A 21613-nucleotide genomic window follows, 5' to 3' on the forward strand; every position below is an offset into this window, starting at 1 on the left:
GCTGGGAACCCGAGCCGCCCGCTGGGGCAGGGCCGGGCCGGGGCCAGAGACGCAGTCAGAGGGAGAACACCAGGCGCGCGCGGGCGGCTCCGGCTCCAGCTCCGGCTCCGGCCCGGCAGAGGCACGATGGCGAGCAGCGACAGCACCTACGCCGCGGAGAGCCCCCTCGGCTCCGACGGGGACGAGGAGGCCCCCCCGAAGGCTGGAGAGCGACGAGGAGTCGGAGAGCGAAGAGGACGAGACGGCCGCGGAGTCGGAGGAGGAGCCGGACGCCAGGTAGCGTGCGCCCCTCTCCTCAGGCCACGGCCCGAGCGCTCGACCTGCCGCGGGCCTGGAAAAGCGGCCTCGAGGGCGGGTGCTTCGCAGGGAGACGCCGCACGCCTTTTTCTTTTTTCAGCGCTAGCGTGCATTTCCTCCCAGCTAAGCACTTTCCCTCAGGGGGTGTTGCCTTGGTAAGGAACTTGAAGGTGAAGGCGCTTGCTGTCAGCTGGAGTGACAGGCCCGCCTGCAGCGGCAAAGTTCATTACCGCCCCCCTCCTCCCCCCTCCCCCCTCCGCCCAGCAACTTGTGACTTGGTGCTCTTGTTTATCACTGGGGATTTACTTAGGGTCCTGCCTAACTGCAGAAATGTGCTGAACCGCTTACACTGGGCCCAAGGCCTACGAACAATCTTAAAAGCCTGAGCGGGAAGAGATGGGGATATTGAAGTGGGGGTGGAGACGGAGAAGGCTGCTCCAGAGCCTTCAGATGACTGACTGGAGGTCTCTCGGAACCTGGACTGGGTCGCTGTAAGAGGACTTTAATTTGGTACAGAGACTTGTAAATTACTTGGAGAAAAACGCGAGTTTCAATAACCCCTCTTCTTAAAATCCTGCTTTTTTTTTTTTTGGTTCCAAATATCAATGTTTCAATGAATATGATTACAATTAGGCAATACTGTATAAAAGTACGAGTCTCCTTCCACTTCCATCTCCCAGCTTCATGTAGGCCCTAAAATGAGAATAGTAGGACTCATCTCCTATTTGAATTTGTTTCTACTTTCCCATGTTCTCTTTGGGGTAAATCTATTAATATCAGTAGAATGGCTTTGTAGGTGACAGAAGGACGTGCAACATTTCAGAATGCCCCTCTTACTCAAAGTTAAAAGTTCTGTGCAACCAAAGCCCGCAGAGCTGAATAGCCCAAAGAGTACCACTGATGAAGAGGAAGTTCAGTCAGTTTAGAAGTCTGGAATATTGGTCCCATATTTACCTTGTAACTGTCAAGTGGGAAGCAGGCACATACTTGCCCTCAAGGATTTTATGGAAGAAGTTAGAGAGCAAATGGGGAGCACGAGTCTCTCTGCTACATAAATGAGAGGGGCAGGGAGGAAGACCGTGTATACCGCAGAAGCTGGGAAGAGAGTATGTAGATCTGTGAGTGCTTCGGCAGTGGGCATGACCTGGGCTTTAGTGAGTAGGCAGGAGATGAAGAAAGGAAAAGGGGAAGAGAAGATACCTGTGGGAAATGGAACAGGAAGTCATGACCTGTGATTCCTGGACAATATGGAGAAGGGAAATCAGTCAATCCCAGCCTTTATAACCCTTCCCACTTAATGGTGTTCAGGATCCTTGTATCCTTGCCCAACCAAAATTTACCACCTCGAGAATTTGAAAACTCATGTATTCTAAAATGGGAGCAGCTGACAGTGATTCAAAGCACCAGGCTGAGGTTTCATTGCCCTTTGACAAAGGTCAGGATCTTCAGGTGAAAAATAGGATTTATCTGCAGTAAATTTCAGCTTGCTCTGACTACAGATGGTAAGGTGGACATCAGGGCAAGAGTCAGAATTAGTTGAGTGAGGGCAACCAGAGAGAATAGGGTTGGGGGTGGAGGCATTGTTGATTTTTTTTAATTTTTTGGATTTGACGACGTGGGTAACAAGAAATCAGTAAACTTCGGAGCGAGATTTAGGAATACAGACTGAAGTTATGGAAGGATTACTGACAGCAGATTGAAAAGTTTGTTTTAGAAGGACTCAGATCAGGGAGACAGTAGCAAAGAGAAAGAAAGATGTGTAGGGATTGAACCATGGTGAGGGCCAGAGGAAAGGAGATGGGAACCATAGCTAGAGGTAGAGAGATGTCAGTGGGCAGGATGTCTCAGGGACTTTTTTCCTACCTCGAAGTGTTGTCAGAAATCAAACTATTTTGTTGTGTGTAAGTTTACAAATATGGCCTAAAGTTCTTTTTTTTTTTCCCCCCTTGAGGCTAGAGGTGAGAACTTAGAATATTCTCTAAAGGGTGGGAGATCAGAATGCTGTCCCATCATTCTTAACCCCTTCCTCTTGGCTATTCCACCAAAGTTGTACAGTTATAAGTAAGAGAGTCCACTCATTCTGTGCCAGTCTTAGTGCTGAATGTTTACGGATGTTTTCTCATTTAAACCCTCCCAGCAACACTATTCGATGACTGTCCTTTTATAGATGAGGAAACTGAGGCTTTATATAATTTACTGATGGTATAAGGCATATACTGATGGTGTAAGAACCTGAAGGTTAGGGGTGCCTGGGTGGCTTAGTCGGTTAAGCGTCTGCCTTTGGCTCAGGTCATGATCCCAGGGTCCTGGGATCGAGCCCCGCATCTGGCTCCTTCCTTAGTAGGAAGCCTGCTCTCTGTCTCCCTCTGCCTTTTGCTCCCCATGCTTGTGCTCACTCTCTCTCTGTCAAGTAAATAAATTAAAAAAAAAAAAAAAAAAAAGAGCCTGGAGATGAACCTGAGTTTGCTTCCTCCAGGCCACTGCTGGACTTTCACTACCTCCCTTCCTTTGCAGGAGAGAGACCCTTACTGTAGGTGAACCTAGAATAGTCCCAACTAGCTTCTACCTTGAAAAATTGGTAGACCTCATCTCTTTGAATAATAGTGGGAGATCTCCCCCATCTTGAATGGAAAAGTTGTTTGCATTTTCTTGAGGTTGGAACCATTCTCAGAAGTTAAATTACAAACTGTTTTTTTTTTTTTTAACTAAGAGGCAGTTAATAGTAAATAAATAGAAATAGCCTAATAGTAACAAAATGATTGATTACTATGTCAACTTTATGTGATATTACTAAACCATTATTAAAATGCGGTTTATGAAGATTTCTAACAACATGGGAAGTATGTATTTTGAATATGAAAAAAGTGTTCATTTTATAATTTAGAATGATCTCACTATAAAATAAGAATTGGAAAAAGGCCTAAAATGTTAATAAAGTTTCATAAAAGGTTAATAAAGGTTAACATAATAAAGAATATAATAAAGGTTATGGTAAGTTTTATTAACCTTAAGTTTAAAAAAGGTTAATAGTGGCTGTCTCTGAGTGATGGGATAATGGTTGACTAAAATTTTAAAAAAAATCTGTATTTTTTGACTTTTCTATAATGAACAGGTAGTGCATTTTATTATCAGAAAAAATGAACTTAAAAATTCAAAAGTCACAATGTAATCTTCTTTTAAACCTTTCTTTACACTTTCAGGAATGGTAGATGGAATTATCTGTAGTGACCTTTTTGAATCAAGGAAAAAAATTCCCTTTAATTACAACACCCTTACACATGCCAGTGCTTGCATTGAATCAGAGAACTACCCTCCTGATGTATTATTTAGTGATACGAGTATGATATATCGCATGAAGAAGCCTGAGTGAACTTATCAGCCATTCTATCATGGGCAAATTCCCGTTTTTCTCGGAGCCTCAATTTTCTCATCTGTAAAACAGTAGTAAAAATTCCTAATTTATAAGGTTGTCATAGGATTAAATGAACTATGTGAATATGTGTAAGAGTACTTGCCTTTAGTAAGTTCCCAATGAGTTTTAGTTTCTTACCTCCCTTCAGATGAGCCATTACTGGCAGCCAAGCTTTATCTTCTGCCCACCTTCATCAGTGAGGGGAGAGTGAAAGTCTCACATTCTAACATGAGTCATGATCCTGTTTCACTTTAGCTTTTCTATTTTCATTCATTCACTGAACATTCACAGAATGCCTACTAATTGCCATGGGCCATGCAAGGTACTAAGGAAACAAAAATTACTAAGAAACCATTACTGTTACAGTTCACATTCTCATTGGAGAAACAGAAAAACACAATTATATCATTAACTGTTATAGGAGATTTAAGGAAAAAAGTTCTGTAGGAAGTATCTGAAAGTAGGGATCAAGTCTTGGGATCCATCCTCCCTGGAAGGATTGGGGAAGGCTTCCTCAGGGGTCTTTGGAGCAGGCTATCCAATCATAATGAGGTGCCTAGAAAGCTAATAGTGTGTGAATATTGGAGAAGGATTTTTGCATTGCTAAATCTTTATACAAAAGCTAGATGTAGAGAGGAATTCTATAGAACCCACAGGATTTTTGAGCTGGGAGAAGCTTTAGAAGCATCCTTTCCCAGCCAGTCCTTTTGCAGTTTCTGAAACTGAATGTCAGGGGACATTTGTTCAAAATCACACAGGTTTTTAGTGGTAGAACTGGGACTAGATCCAGAGGCCTCAGCTCCAATCCGATGTTCATTAGTTTATTCATTCAACAAATATTTATTGAATAAAGTGCCAGACACTTTGCAGGCACAAAGGATATGGCAGTGAACAAAATGAACAAAGTTTCTTCCTACCTGGGAGTGACTTTCCAGTTCAGGGAGACAAATAAACAAATAAATATCTAATATGCCAAGAGGCAATAAATGATAGGAGGACAAATACAGCAAGATAAGGGTTATGTTGTTTTGGATACGTTGGTGAAGAAGGCCTCTCTGAGAAGGTCACACATGAGCAGAAAAGGAAGGAATGAGTGTTGTTAGAAAAGGGAAGAGCGGTTCCAAGGGCACTGAGGCAGGAACACGTGGGGCTTGTTTGAGGACACAAGGAGGTCAGGTTGCTGGAGCAGAGTAAATAAGGGGGAGAGTGGTGGGAGGGGAATCCAAGAGGTAATTAGGTTGCAGATCAGGTAGGGCTTTATAGACCATAGTAAGGACTTTACATTTTATTCTGAGTAGAATAGGAAGCTGTATTCGGTTTACCATATCGCTCAAGCTTTAAAACAAACAAGAAAAACATGGTGATCTCAGTATTCCATTCAACAGTAAGGGCCTATATGTGCATGTATTCATTAGTAATTACTGGACGCAGACTGTGTGCCAAACACTGTGCTAAATGTTTCAAATGCATGGTCTCCTATAATGGAGGGAGCTATGTAAATAAGCACTCATTATTTTTACATTTTTCTGACTGGAGACCAGTGAAGCCTGACCCTTTTAGTCTTTCTGACCAATCCCTTAGAAATTTTTCAGTATTTTTGCTTACAATCATTTTCTGTTGTTCAGTTTTAATTTCTCTATTTAAGCACAGAGGATTTTTGCCACAGCACTACCCAAAAGTTAAAATCATCTTGAATTGCAGTTTTACCAGTGTGTGTAGAAATAGGTCTGTCTGAGCTGATAGGAGTCAAATTATTAGTGACATTTACATTTACCTAATCATCATAAGAAACAAAACTTTCGGAAGGTGAAGGGAGCTTGTAAGGGGTTTTTGTTATTAGTAGGGAGCACTCTTGTTTCCATATGTCTATTTATAGGCTGTCTCCCACTGCTGTGCTTATCCAGGTGTTTTGACAAGTGTGTTATTTGAGCCAGCCCTCTTTTGAGGTCAGTGGAAAGAGCTGAGATGGGAGGGGTGACTGCTCAGGATGCTAGAGACTGAGGGAGGAGAGAGTATAAAACAGGCCCTTGGAGCCAGAAACTGAAGAGCTATTTAAATATTGGCTGCATGGGTATTACATGCCCTTGGTTAGACTTTGACTCAGTGTAGGGAATGCAGCAAGAGTTGGATTTTTTTTTTTTTTAAACAACAAACCTATTAATGTGTGGAACATAGGGACTATGACTATAGAATTTTGCAAATATAGAAGAAATGTGTCTTATATTTCCTGGATAGTCGGAACCTAGGCTTAATGAAAACCTTGACTCAATTCAGACAATATAACCAAATTCCCCTTCCTACCAAGAAAATGTAGAGAACCAGGTATAAGAGACTGGATGTGGAGTAATCTTTGGCTTAGGTCAGCATTATCCAATGAAAATATAATGTGAGCCACATGTGCAATTTAAAATTTTCTAATAGCCACACTAAAAGACATAAAAACAAAGGGGGGAAATTAATTTTAATAACTTATTTAACCTCATATCTGAAGTATTATCATTTCAACATGTAATCAGTCTAAAAATTATTAATGGGCTACTTTATATGTATTTATGCCAAGTCTTTGAAATTTGATGTGTATTTCACTTTTCAGTGCATCTTGATTCCTCCCTCACAGCTCCATTTCAAGTACTCAGTAGCCACATGGGTTTACTGGGTACCATATGAGACAATGCATGCCTGATGATACCTAGATGTCCATTAGCTTCACTGGAATCCATAGGCCTTCTCCTGAAGATGTATATGCCAGGCCCTGTGCTAGGCACCAGGAGCATGAAGGTGATTGGGTGGCATGGTTGCTTCTCTCAAGGAGCTCAATCTGGCACGGGGAAGCAGTTAGCTCCAACATAATGTCATAAGCATTACACTAAGGATATTAACAAAGGAATAGAGAAAAGACATATATTCTTTTTCTTCTTCTTCTTCTTCTTTTTTTAAAAGATTTTATTTATTCATTTGAGAGCAACAGAGCACAAGCCAGGGGAAGGGCAGAGGGAGAGGGAGAAGCAGACTCTGCTGAGCAGGGAGTCCGATGTGGGCTGCAGTCCCAGGACCCCGGGGATCATGTCCTGGGCCAAAGGCAGACACTTAACTGACTGAGCCAGCCAGGCGCCCCAAGACATACATTCTTCTTAAAATTAGATTTAGAAAAGTTTTGCAGAGGTAATACAGCAGCTGGGCAGAAAGTTATTTCAGACACAATATGTGTTTAGGTATTCCTTTAGCTCCTTGTTCCAGCTCTTGTGCTGCTAATTGCAGTTCTCTCTAAGCTTTCTTTTTCTTCTCTAGAAGCCCTCAGGATTTTGAGGCCTGAGAATGTTGAATGAATAAGTGTATGTCAAGAATAACAACGAATGAATAAGCAAGTGAATTGTCAAATCATCCCGACTCCTGTGAGACGCAAATTTAGTTGGGAGGTTGAACCCGTTAGACTAGGGAGAATTTTGGTGCCATTCGTTTAGGGGAACTGACAATGTCCAGTGACTCTGGAAACACAGTAGCTTGGAGGGGACAGTGATAAGTATGGAGGGATTGTTCAATTAGGATGTCTGCAGTCATCATTCCCACCTTCTGTGACTTGTTGGAACGCCTCCCCTAGACTGATCCTTGAGCCAGATCATAGACGGGAGGATAAGAATAGGCTTTGCTTTTTGTCCAGAGAAAAGTTCTCTATTATGGCAACTGGAGTGTATTCAGTTCCAAAATTCCATATCCTAATCTAATAAAGTCCAAGATATGTGGGAAGATTAATTGATGCTACTGTTGTCTACCAAACTGAATGCTCCAGACCTTCTTACGGAGCCGTTAATATGTTTTCTTAGTTTGATGATGCTTCTCTTTAAAAAAAAATTCAGGGGCGCCTGGGTGGCTCAGTGGGTTAAAGCCTCTGCCTTCGGCTCAGGTCATGATCCCAGGGTCCTGGGATCGAGCCCCGAATCGCGCTCTCTGCTCAGCAGGGAGCCTGCTTCCTCCTCTCTCTCTCTGCCTGCCTCTCTGCCTACTTGTGATCTCTGTCTGTCAAATAAATAAATAAAATCTTAAAAAAATTCACATGATGCTAAACAAATTTATGTTCACCACAAATTTCATCTGCATGGCTGATTTCAGTAGGGCACTTAAAATTGTTGATTTGCAAATAAGATTAATTTCCTCCTGGTATGACTTTGTTAAATTAACATTTGTTAAATGGAGCATAGGGGGCCAGATGGTGAGCCATTGTTCTTCAAAAGGCCACAAGAGAAATAGCAGTAGAGAAGTTTATTACTCCAAGAGCTGGAGGAAGTACATGGCATAGCTCAAGGGGCCACACAGGGAGGTCAAGGCAGAGGGCAGAGAGGAGGTCAAGACCTGGGACATAGGCCTTTATTAGGGTCCATGAGTGGAAGATTTTGGGGCTTCCTGGGCTAAGACTGGATCAGTCAATTCAAACTAAAATGAGTGTGGTTTCGGTAAGCTTCATGAGGTTCTTATCTGAGGGGCACGCAGCAGAGAGGCATTGAGGGTGGGGGAGATTGTTGATCACAAGAACTGTTGGGGAAGTCATATCAGGAACTTCCAGGGTCATGTGACTCTTCAGACAGTTACCCAGGGCATGTGCCAGCATGAGAGAGGCTGCTGTCTCTTCAAGGCTCTTGCAGGTCACTTAGACAAACAAAATGGATGCTGAGACAGCAATACCTGGGAATGGCTTAGCTAAGCTCGTGACACCTTCAATTTCAGAAATGTACCTTCTATAAGAAAAGGGGCACATTCTGCAAATATTTATTAAGAAACTACACAAAGTGAGTGAACCAAACAGAATCCCTAATCTTTAGAGTTCAGTTTCTGGAGAGGGCAGACAGTAAACATAATCTCATGTGCAATTAGTTGAAGTGAACACACTGGTAAAATGAACTGGGCCTGGGGAACTGAGGTGAGGGTCTACTAGGACCCTGGCCCATCAAGTCTCAGAGCCTAAAGCTTCCCTGCTCATTTCCCTGTGAGTTTTGTGTCAGTCTCTGGGTCCATCTGGCTAGCCCTTCTCTCTCTGCCTGCAGAAGAATGTTTCACTGTTCTGGGTCCAAGTCTGGCAGGAAAGCCTGACTGCTGATGGCACTTACCCTGGAAGGGGCCTTAGCATCATTTCCCTGAGTTACGTTGCTGATGAGCGAGCAGAGACCCAGAGAAGGGAAGGGAAACCAGTATTTACTCAAGGAATAGAGAGTCTATTCCTTGCACTGTCACTTGTTATTTTGAGTTATTTTCACAATAACTGTATGATATAGGCATTGTTTCCATCTCTGTTTTATGGGAAGAGAAAATGGAGGCTTAGCAGTACTGAGTAATTTATCTAATGTCAGGCAGCTGGAAAAATGTGCTAGGATTCTAGCCCTAGTCTAATGGCAGAGTTAGTGCTGGAATGGTCATGAGTTCAGGGCTCACCTCAGGATTTTATGTATGTGTACACAGTATACACAATCTGGTCTTTATTAGCCAATTTCTTTCTTTTTCACTTGAGTGTAAAATTACTTTAAAAAATTTGAATTTCAGTTTGCTTCTAATTTCAAAAGCAAAGCATAAAAGATCCAGAAAATCTACATAGTAGCAAATTCTGACCAGCATCTTAGCATATTAAATTTCCTAGGGTGTAATGGGGAGAGAAGATCTTGTGTTTAAAAATAGATATTAGTCAATCTCGTGTGATTGAATTTTCATAAGGTCAAACAGTAACACCAAAATAACTTCTCTACATGTTCTATGGGATCATATGATAAATGTTCAATAGGTATTTAATATCTTTAAAATTCAGATCCTTTGTTTAAAAGAATTTTTGGATTTAGCATGGTACACTTCAAAGGTTGCTTTTCTAGTGTGTGTTTGTTTTCAGGAGACAATGAGGAGAAGAGTGAGACCAATGTGGTCTTTGTCTCCTCTTAGAGTTTTTGGATCTCCAAGAAGGGCTTCAGGAAATCCCCTCTTCATCCAGCACCATTTGGGGCATAAACCAGGTTATAATGGAAAAACATGTGATAGGATTGAAAAGACCTGGATTATCATCCTGGTTCTGTACTTGCTGTGTGACTTGGTGCGAGACATTTAACCTCTCTGTGTTGAGTGTTGCATAGACCTCAAGGCCCTGCCTGACCTGCTTACCTCTCGCAGCTCCTCTCACACTCTTCTGCGATGTTCACAACCCCCACTGGCTTCTTTCAGAACCTCCAGCGTGCTCAGCCTCTTCCTGCATGCTTGTCTTTGACTTGCTCTTTTCTTTCTCTGGTGCTTCTTCCCCAGACCTGCTCTCCAGGTGTCAGTACCGATGATGAGAGACTTTCCTCAGCCATTCTGCCCATCAGGCCCTCTTCTTAACTTTCACTATCACTATTCACTATTTCAGATTGCTCTTCATAGCACCATCACTATCTGAAACGGTGGGTTTTGTTTGTTTGTTTGTTTATTCATTGTTTATTGCCACCACTAGAGGGAAGCTCCATGAGGGCAGGGGCCTTGCTTCGCTTCTCTGCTGCGTCTCCAGCAGCTAGGACACGGGGTCTGGTGCACAGTAGGTGCTTAAGAAATGGTTGTTGAATGGACAAGTGGTTGGAGCTCACCATGAAACATTTCATCCCAGGGCCTCAGGTTTCCTTCTCTCAGATCAACATCGCTTATACCATCACAGTCTTAAAACATTTTGTTCTTGGGTGCCAAGACAAGGGCACAGAGGATGAGAGCTCACAAGTGGTCTTTGAATTTGGCAAAAGGCCAGCCACATAGAGAGAAATTAAGGACAGAAGTGCTCACACCTTTGAGAGGGTTGAAAGTTTAAACCTGTCAGCATCTGGTTTAGATTGGATTCCCTTTTGAACAAACCCCTTCCAATACTGGACCTAAGACACTCTCCTGGGATTAGGGGGCATCAGAAAGGGGAAAGTGGGTGCTTAGGAGTGAGAGGGCACCAACGGCCCTTTAGAGCTACAGTTGCGGTCCTGCTCAGAGGAATGAGGGAAGACTATTACCTAGGACACTGCAGAAAACAACTTTCTTCACGCCCTCAGCCTCAGATCACTTATAACTCTGGGACAGAGGGATGATCTTATTTCCCTGACTTTGAGAATCCAGGATGCAAAAGGAGGAGTGGGAAGAAAGCGTACACAAAGTCGGCAGTGTTGATATATGAACTGAAATTGCCCAATAACAAAATGTGTAGTTAAATCGGCTGATAGAATTAGGACTCCTACTCCATTTATATACTTGGCTGGAAGAAAATCCCTGGATACCAACCCAGGTTGATGGGAGATGCAGGTCACACAGCCTTTGTGGACCAAGGCAGAGAGAGGACTGCCAGCAGCAGAAAACTGGGGCCTTAGCATCTGAATAACTTCCAACAATCAATGGCCTACTTAATCTTAGAGTAGAATGGCAAGAAATGGCAACCATTTCTTAGAGTTTTCTTTCCATTTCTCTCTGCTCCAGTTCTTACCTGCTACTCAAACTGCCAGAGTTTCCACTTGTCATAAGTTCCCCTGGACTGAGTTTGCAGAGCTTAGGAGTTGAGAACCACAAATTCAGAAAGCCAGTCTCCCAAACAGTTTTCCATTTGCCAGTAAAGTCTTATGTGAGTGCTTTTCTCTGGGTGAGGGGAGCGGCCTTGGGTTCTAGTCTGCGTCTGTCAGGTTTTAAGTTGTACTAGAGGCTAACTGTGACCAATTTAAGCACAAAATGACTGTATTCACAGAATACTGGTAGTTCAGAGACTCATGAGAAGTGTGGAAAAGAGGAATTAGCCAGGAACAACCATTAAAACCATACCTCAAAACTGGTCTGGTGAACTATAGAACTCAATCATAAAAAGACAAATAACCCAAATTTAAAATGGGCAAAGTATCTGAACAGGCAGTTCTCCAAAGAAGATAGACAGATGTCCAATGAGCACATGAAAAAAGTGTTCAGTATCATTAGCCATCATAGAAATGCAAATCAAAACCACAAGATACCACTTCACAGCTACTCTAACTCTAACTCTAACCAAAAAGACAATAATAGGTATTGATGAAGATAACAGGAAAACCAGACCCTCATACACCACAGGTGGGAATGTAAAATGGTTACAACTGCTTTGGAAAACAATCTGGTAGTTCCTTTAACAGCTAAACATTGAATTACCATGTGACCCAGCAATCCACTCCTAGGTACATACCCAAGAGAAATGATCAGATCTGTCTGCATAAAGCTTGTTCACAAGTGTTCATAGCAGCATATTCATAATAACCAAAAAGTGGAAATGACTGAAATGTCCATCAACCAATGAATGGATAAAGAAAATATGATACATTCATACATGGGACATTATTTGGCCATAAAAAGGAATAAAGTACTGATTTATGCTACATCATGGATGAACCTTGAAGACAATATGTTTAGAGAAAGAAGACGGACATAAAGGACTACATATTGTCCATTTCCACATTTACGCAAGGTCCAGAAGAAGAAAATTTGTAGAGAGGGAAAGTTGGTTAGTGGTTGCCTAGAGCTGCACAGGAGATGGCGAGAGGATTGGAGGAGGATGCTTAAGGAGTATGGAATGTATTTTTTTGATGATAAGAATGTTCTATAATTAATGGTGGTGATTTGTTGCTCAACTCTGTGAATATACTAAAAACCAATGAGTTGTACACTATAAATGGGTGAGTTGTATGGCATGTGAATTTTATCTCAATAAAGCTGTGTTTTAGAAAAAGTTCTTGGGTAAGGTAATGGTTGCCATCACTCCTGGGCACTAGATGTCACCATCTGTACTGTTGCTACACCCATACCAGCAAGTCGGGATTACAACAACGGCAGCCTATGCTACCCCAGAGAGAATGAGGATCTCTTCCATGTCGTTTCTTCATCAGTGGCTTTCAAGGCAGTCTGGAATGGATGTGAAGATCATTACAGGGAGAATATCGGGCATGGCCCCCTCCAGGACCCGCAAGGTGGAGGGTTTGCCAAATGGGAGGAGAGGTCAGATGTCTACTGGAACAGCATGAGGCCCTGGACTAGGCTTTCTTCAGGTTTTATTACCTGATCCTCAGAACGTTTAATACATAGTGTGGTAGATTTTGCTTTTTCTATGGATGTATAACACTTTTTAAAACAATGGAACAAACCAGCTGGTTATTATTTCCATAAAGACTTTAATTGGAGATACAACACAGAGCAATGACCAAATATAACCATAGGACATTGAGGTACCTTTCCCCATGAAATATTACCTTAATTTAACTCTCACTGTTTATTCTAGCTTTGACTTTCCATTTTATGATAAAAACAAGTCTTTAACTTAGGCCTCAACATGAGCTGTCATGTACATCTTGATATCTCTGTTTTGAGGTTTCCAGGCTCTATGGAAATCTCCAATCTGTTTGCATTATTAGAAAGTTAATTGCCTTTTAATTATTTAAGTCCTATATGCCTAGGTCAATCCTCCTTTGGAGATTTATGGTCCAACTCACAAGGGGGGCTACTTCGACCCTGGTCAGGGGGTGAAATGAGACTGGTAGTATTATATTGTCTTTTCTGGTAACTTGGAAATGGAGACAAACTTTCTATTTAGCTAGTTTTAGAAACAAAAGGTTTGAGGGGACAGGTCTCAATTTTTTTGAGATCTACTCCACTTTATTTTGATCTTTTCAGTAGTATTTTGGGGGTACACTGAGTAGCTTAGTCATTTAAGCATCTGTCTTCAGCTCAGGTCATAATCTCAGGTCCTGTGATCAAGCCCCGCATCCGGCTCCCTGCTCAGTGGGAAACCTACTTCTCCCTCTCCCTTTGCCTCTGTGATCTTTTATGCTCTCACTCTCAAATAAATAAATAAATAAAGTCTTTTAAAAAATAATATTTTGGATAGAATACTGGTTTTTCTGTTTTTAAAAAGTTGTTAGCTAATTTTTCTTTTGGTCAAAAAAATTCTAAGTTTACTTCTGCAACCTGTCCAAGAAGATCATTAGCTAAAATGGCTGAGCATAACTTCGTGTCTGGGTTAGTACCCAGAAAAAAAAAAAAGTGCTCTTTAAAGCTAAATAAAGGCTATCTGTCAAGGCAGGGAGTCTGGAATATAGAAGTTGTGTGGAGAGGAGATCCTATAGAGACGGGAAGGGTAGGACTGTGAATGTGGGATCACTCAAGTGAGCTTCTAAAACTGTAAAACAATCCACCCAAAATAGAGAACATACAAGGAATGCCTCTGTTCCAGAATTCTGCGAGCATATCTTATTGTCTACACAGGGGTAAGAGAGTGAAAGCCATTTGACTCTATTCTGTCACTGGGGAAGGCCTCTGTCCTTCATCAAGGCAGTTCATGCCATCTGCCAGAGGTGAGCTTGTAATGTTCTTCCTACCCCCTTCTCTTTGTTCTTTGAAATACAGAGGTTGAGAGAGGGAGAAGCAATAAAATACCTTTCCAGAAAGCCAGGATTCTGTTTTTGTTTTTGGTTTATCTCAATCTCCCTGGGAAATAATTGTTAAAAAAACAACTAAGAACTCCAAGCAATTGTGTAGACTCTGGGACTGAAGGTGCTGGTTGGGGGCAGCCCTATTGAGCCATGTGCGGGAGAAACTGAGGAAGCTATGCTAAAGGAGACAGAGACAGAGAGACAAGATGCCTCATGGTTTTCTTCTTTCCTCTTCCCTCTGAGGCCTGGATACATCTGCCCTTGGATTCCATGAAAAATCTCTATTTCCTTAAGTGCCCCTTCGCCCCAACTTAAGCTAGCTTGAGGGCATTTGTTCTTAGCACCAAGAGTGCTTTAATCTCTCTTTAATATTTCTTTCTTTCTTTTTAAAGATTTTATTTATTCATTTGAGAGAGAGAGACAGAGCACAAGCAAGGGGAGAAGGCAGAGGGAGAGGGAGAAGCAGACTCCCCACTGAGCAGGGAGCCCTGTGTGGAGCTCGATTCCAGGACCCTGAGATCATGACCTGAGCCTAAGGCAGACACTTCACCATTTGAACCACCCAGGGGGCCCTCTCCTTAACATTTCTATCAGATACTTTTTCTCCTGGAGTTCTTGGCTATATATATGCCGTTCCTCAGGGATAGCCAAAAGAACTTCCTTAAGGTGGAGTCATGCCCACATTTCCCGAAATACTTTTCTCCTCCAATAAGGAATCTTTTGGATGTCAACAGTTACAATATTGAAACCCAAACTGCCTTCCACTTCATCACCACAACTTACTGCCGGCGAATTTTTCAAAGCCTGCTTTAGATCAGGAAGAACTCATCCTTCTCATTCCCGTGCCTCCCTATTGCAAATATTTTAAACTCTGTGGAACATAGCATTATGGACCTGAAGAGAGTTTTATGGTCACCTAACACAGACTTTAGCAGATACCATCCAGGTGCTGGTAGCTAAAAGTTCACGATCAATCTCAGTTTGACTTCAAGAATCAGAGTCCCAGACTTCTTTGGATCTCTCCCGGAGTTGTTAAAGCCTTAGCACTCGAAGTTCTCCAGGATGTACTGGTGAGAGTGGCAGGGCCTCTTTGAACCACAGAGTCTGAAAGACGTGGGTGTGTGTGGGAGCAAATGAAACTATGAGTGCACCAGGGTGTCATGTGCCCCTGGAAGAGAGGAGAGTGTGAATGGTGTCCGTTCCCCTCCCCTCCTCTCAGTAGGATCTGTCAGGACCTCCTGACCTGAGCAGGTTCATGGGCTCCTGCTGCTGGCCAGCAGTGCTGCTCCCTACTGATGGCTTCTTCCCCACACCTTTATTGGGGTGTACTGCCAGATGCACAAGTTAACTCTCTTTGTTTGGTGTTTCATTTTACTTTTGAGTTAAAGCTGGGAATGAATGTCAGTCTGCTCTGTACCTAGCTCACTATTGTCTTTCATTTCCTCAGTCGGGTGGTCAGGAAATGTCAAAATTTTCTTGTTAGAAATGTATTTGAATACATCTCAGGGTCACATTAAAATACCCTGTCCTAAAGCCCCACTGCAGTAATTGTGAGCTTTGAGCCCCAATAGGGTCAAAAATGATGTTCCCGCCACCCCTGGGATGTACAGTTAGGAAGTTCTCTCAGTGCAGTTTGATGAATGGCTTTTCTCTGAATTCAGGTTTCAACATGATTGTGGCATCTGGCACTAAAAAGGATTTCATTCTTTCTCTTGTTTAGAGACTGTGTGTAATTTGTCTTTGGAATACACAGTACATACTCATAGATGTTGACTGAGAGAATGAGTAAGGATTGAGCAATACAGGGAAGAATAACCAGAAAACTCATATTTGCTTAGTTACACTTTCCTGAGGTAATCATTGTTAGAGATATGCCTTCTCTCTTAATGACCGTGTTCTGAGTAAATCAAAGTGGATCTATAGATCCTCAAAGTCTGGGCTTTACAAGGTGAAGTTAACATTGGAAAGGAGAAGGCAAAGAACAAACCTATGGAACATTTGTTATTTGCCAAGTACTGTACGAAGTATTTTACACGTGTCATTGCAGCACAGCTGCCTTAGAAAGTACATCTTAGTCTCCCTGTTAACTGAGGATGACCTTCAAGCTCAGGAAAGGAAGGGGAAGTAATATGACCAAGCTCACACAGCTAGGAAGTGGTGAAGCCAGGATTTAAATGCAGATCTCTCTGAGGTAAAAAATGTTATTTCCACCATTATCCCATCTGTCTGTATCCCATGGGCTCAGTGCTGTGGTAGATACTAAGGTAACGAGACATGGTTTCTGTTGAAGAAACTTGTTGTCAAGTAGAAGGCCCACAGTAAATAATAATTGTAATAATGCAAAATAACAATAAATAAACATTGTGGTAGAATTATCAGAGAAGTACTCAGTGAGCAGAGAATTCCAGTAGATCTCAAGTACTGTATTTCATCTGAGAGAGTGAGCTCACTAACAGCTAGCCCAGTCACATTGTGATTTTCTAAAAACAACTTTCAAGACAGGGCTCAAACGGTACCCAGGGTTGATAAAAGTGTGGGTAAGGACGGAAGGCTCTTGTACAGGCTACTGATAGGAATGCAAACTGATAAACCTTTCTGGAGGGGAAATTGGCAACATGCATAAAAATCCTGAAAAAAGGGTGCCTGGGAGTGTCAGTCCTTAAGTGTCTGCCTTTGGCTCAGGTCATGATCCCAGGGTCCTGGGATCAAGCCCCACATCGGGCTTGCTCAGCCGGGAGCCTGCTTCTCCCTCCGCCCTGCACTGCTTACTTCTCTCCTATCTCTCTGTCAAATAAATGAATAAAATCTTATTAAAAAATCCTGAAAAAATTAAGTTTAACCCTCAAATTCCTAAGGTTTTATTCTAAGAAAACAAATGTGAAGAAAGAGGTATATATGAGGGTGTTTGTCATAGCATTTTTTTTAAATAATAGTAAAAACTTAGAAATAGTGTAAATATTGACAGTAGGGTATGAGGTAAAGTGTTCTAGATGGTGATAGAATGCGGTGTTAAATATTAAATATGAAGTGATAGACCAGTAGTAGCTCTCAAAGTTTGATCTCTCAGGGTGTCCTCAAGATGAAAACTATTTCCATTGTAATACTAGCACGTCTGCAGTCTGCATTTGCCACTTTCACTCTTTCATGAAAGTATAGAGTAGGAAAAGTCCGTTGGATTTTTTCTTTTTTTTAGATTCCACATTGCAACTAATCTTTAAAACACTACCACTTGTCAAGTTTGGTGTGGTATAAAGAAAAACGCCCACAGTAATCTGAAAGTCACTCCTCCCTTTTTCAACTACCTATGAGAGGCTAGATTTTCTTCATATACTTTTTGTTTGTTTGTTTTTTAGTAGGCTCCACACCCAGCATGAGCTTGGACTCACCATCCTGAGATTAAGGGTCACATCCCCCTTCTTCATATATTGCTGCTAAGAGAACATATCTCCATTTTGAATGCAGACGCAGATAAGAGAATTCAACTGCCTTAGGTTAAGCCAAACATTTAAATTATTTGCAAAACATTAAAAAATTCGCAAAAAAAAAACTAAAATAATGTCACTTTTCTCACTAAGTGTTTTTGTTTGTTTGTCTTGGAAAATAGAATTAGGTTTTGTGAAATACATTACTGATGTTGACATGTAAGCATTACTTTATTTTAAAATGAATTAATAAAACTTTAAAATATTTGTTTTAATTGCTAATACTGTAAAAATCAAAAATACAATCTACATAAACAAAAGCTTTTTGAAGTCCTCAGTAATTTTTAAGAGGATAAAGTAGTTTTGAGACCAAAAGCATTGAGAATAGCTATTGGAACAGAATAATAGCATGGGAGAATGTTTAGAATATATTTTTAAAAATTTAAAAAGCACATTACAAAACATACCATTTGTGAAAAAAAATTTTTTTAAAAAGAACATCTTTGGGTAGAACAAGAATGAAAGAAATCCACCAGTATATTGAGTGTTGGGATTATTGATCATTTTAATTTTTTTGTTCTTTTCTATTTTCCCACATTTCTCACAGTGAAATTTATGATTGACAATTAGGAAAAATTCTTATTTTTAAAACAACATTAAAATCTTGACTCTTGATTTCAACTCAGGTCATGATCTCAGCGTCCTGGGACTGAGCCTCACATCTCAGCAGGGAGTCTGCTCCCCCTCATACTGCCCCTCCCCCTACTCTCTCTTTCTTTCAGATAAATAAATAAATCTTTAAAGTTTTTTTTGACTTTTCACCTGAATTCAAATGAGGAATAGGGAGATAAGTGTTGCCTTTACTATGCTTTTTAAAACATTGTGCTAGATCTCATAAATACAATTTTTAAAAATTTTCTGGATTTTTCTGTCTTTGTGGGTGATGAATAAGAGAATGTTATGGGAAATTCATCTTAATCTTTAGAACTGCTAAAGATGTCTAAGTGCTTTAAATTCTTATAAAAATGATTTGGGGGATACAGAGTTTTACCTTAAATCTATTTATCCCAACATGGTCCCCCATAAAAGCAAATTAAACTATTGAATCTATTTTTTGCTGACTTCCACTTTTGAGATTTCACAGTCAGAAATGAAAAGACTAGAGCAAGCTACTGGCAAATTATTCCTAGTGTATTAATTTTATTTAATCTCTGTCTCTTTTTCTCTTTGGAATTTAAGAGACTTCCTTTTATGATGTTGCTTTTAATGTCTGCATTATTATATAGGTAAAATGTTTTTTTTCTAGCAGTGGCATTTGGACCTGATGAGGGGATCATCAGCTAGGTAAACGTGATCTTATTGTGTGGCCAGTGGTATCTCTGTGAGGTTCCTCCAAACAGGCCCAGGAGAGCCACCCTCTATTCCCCCCAGCCTCTCTGCTGGTACATGGAAGGTCTCTCTGGAAACTTCAGGGCCAGACGTTTCTCACCCATACTTGTTCAGCTCAGAAGCATCTGCTGGAGTGAGGTCTTGGTGTATAATATTATTATTTTTTTTTCCTTTAAAAAATGACAGGAAAGAAAAATGTTGCCATATACTATATTAGGCACATGGACTTTTCATTTCATAGGAGAGAATGGGAGCTAACAGAGGAGCTGGGTTTTATCTTTCAATGTATTATTGTTATTTTCAAGACCAAAACCTAAGCACTCTTTCTTTGTTAGAAACCTAAGAAAAATTACTAGAGGGTCACTAAGGAAATGAGGAAAACCGATCAAAGTTTTCCTACTTTGTGGAACAATTAGTCCTCATCCTCCATGCTTTTATGGAGTTATAATTGTAGTATAAAAAAAAGTCAGTGGAACAGCAGGGGAGAAGTCTATCCTGACTCACTGATTTATTTTAAAAAGATCCCAGCCTGACACATTCTTTTCAGATGAAGTGCTCTGTCTCTTGGTAACCACCCCTCAACCTTCACAGGAATGTGACAGCAGTGGCTGGTGGGGCACAGTTTCTGTTCTGTGCTAATACTCAGTAGCTCTTGAAGAATTCCACTGCTAAAGAGCTAAGCCTGTGTTTAAGTCCTCACTGGGAATCCCAGAACACAAATGTTCTTATCCTCCATGGTTTTTCATTTACATGCCCAGCCAAGGTTAATGTTGCATATGGTTGATTGTTTTTTTCCCCTCATTCTTGGGTCTATCTATACCAATGGTTCTCAACTAGTATAATTCTGAAGACATATTTGGTTTGGGGGCCAAATACTGTTAGCATCTGGTGGAATGAGGCCAGGGATACTACTAAACATTCTTAGCACACAGGACAGCCTCTCCCTACCATGACAATTTACATATCCCCAAATGTCAGTAGTGCCCCTGTTGAGGAACTCCCAAGGCCACAAATAATTGATTTGCCCACGTTTTGGTCTGAAATAGTCACTAAGCTATGAAACAGTGCTGTCATACCATAGTTCATTTATTTTGGTTCTCTAGACTTGGCACCTTTCTGCCCTTAGTTTTTTATAATAGTGGAGAATTTGGTGGATGAATTTTTATACTTCTCTCTGGTAGATTTAGACACTTGCCTATAGTTTACTTAATTGAATCATGGCCCCCAACTCTTGGGCAGACCCTGAAAAGATAAATATCTCCTAAGTAAGTAAGTAAGTACGTATGTATGTATGTATGTATGCATTTATTGTTATTATTATTGTTTGTAAGAGAGAGTGAATGTGTGTGTGAGCTGGGAGTGGGGAGCACAGCAAGAGGGAGAGAGAAAATCTCAAGCAGGCTTCATGCCTAGCACGGTGCCTATGCAGGGGTCAATACCATGACCCCAAGATTACCGCACAGGCTGAAATCAAGAGCCAGAGGCTCAACGAGCTGAGCCACCCAGTCACCTCTTCCCAAGTATTCATAAATTGATTTCTCACTTCAAAACCCAAACTACTCTTTTTAACTCTGGGGAGATAAATGGCTCCTATAATTCCCGAGTCCTGATCGGTCATACAACACCTTTCCCACTACTGGGTAGACATTTCCTACTTGAAGTAAATGGATACGTTTATGATTATGATCCACATATAATATTTTGGTTCAAGAGGGAGGGGAGTCAGAAAGAAGAAAGATAGTCACTATTTTGAAACCTGGCACTGGCAAATGAATCATTTCTTCATCTACTCCTGGTTGAAAGTTTAGGCACTCAGTGACCCAAGTTATCACAAGCATATGTGTACCTCATCATTAACTAGTTATCAGGACTGTCTAAAGCCCTGAGTGATGGGTATTTTGCAATCTACTTGGAGGTTATAGTGGCATTTGAAAGCTTCTAAATAATACTAACATATATACCACTGGATCTTTCAATTTTCAAAATTAAACTTTTGTACACCCAGAGAGACCCTATGGTTTCACAATTCCCCCCTTTTGTATTTGTTCCTTTTACTTGAATTGCCCACAACCAACCCTAAACTGGTCTTCCTGGGGAACTCATTTTTATTTTACAAAACCTGGTATCAGCCTTCTATTTTATGATTATATTCCAGACCCCTCCCCTCACATGTATTCACACAGCCTGCCCCAATCTACTCCAAAGTTAAAAAATTTCCTTCTCGTATATCCATGTCTGATGGCTTTTGCACATTCTGTTATCACATGTGTCAACTGTATTTTAATGCTCTCTGCTGATATATCAACATACTAGGGTTGATGTTCCTAGAAGACAGGCACTATATTATTCCTCTTAGTATTCTCATTACTTTCCATATTATGAGTACTTGTTAGAATTTGAAAATAGGTTTCCTAGTATTTATTTTGCCAGGCTCAATTTTGTTTTGTTTTTTAATTACAAGATATTATCGATTAACTGGGTTTGCCCTGATTATGGGACTGAAATAGTAGTTGTGGTAGTTAAGGGAGGCTTATCAATGTTAGATTAATATTTTACAAGAATGTTTTCATTTACTTGTATCATCAAATATTTCATATATATATATGAAAAAATATATATCTTTTATATATATACACGTGTGTGTGTGTGTGTGTGTGTGTGTATATATATATATATATATATAT

The 21613-nt window shown here is 40.9% G+C and overlaps 1 protein-coding gene across 1 annotated transcript in view; it reads left to right on the forward strand.

The window, feature by feature from the left end:
- The first annotated feature begins 126 nt into the window (after positions 1-126).
- LOC111148331 (cardiomyopathy associated 5) overlaps positions 127-21613 on the forward strand; it is a 99332-nt gene continuing 77845 nt past the window's right edge. Inside the window, 2 exon segments of the mRNA XM_022504837.1 lie at positions 127-192; positions 194-276. Of these exon segments, the coding sequence (XP_022360545.1) occupies positions 127-192; positions 194-276 (149 nt within the window).

This window comes from Enhydra lutris, unplaced genomic scaffold (assembly GCF_002288905.1).
Source record: "Enhydra lutris kenyoni isolate GAN:26980312 unplaced genomic scaffold, ASM228890v2 scaffoldscaffold19, whole genome shotgun sequence".
NCBI classification, from domain to species: Eukaryota; Metazoa; Chordata; class Mammalia; order Carnivora; family Mustelidae; genus Enhydra; species Enhydra lutris.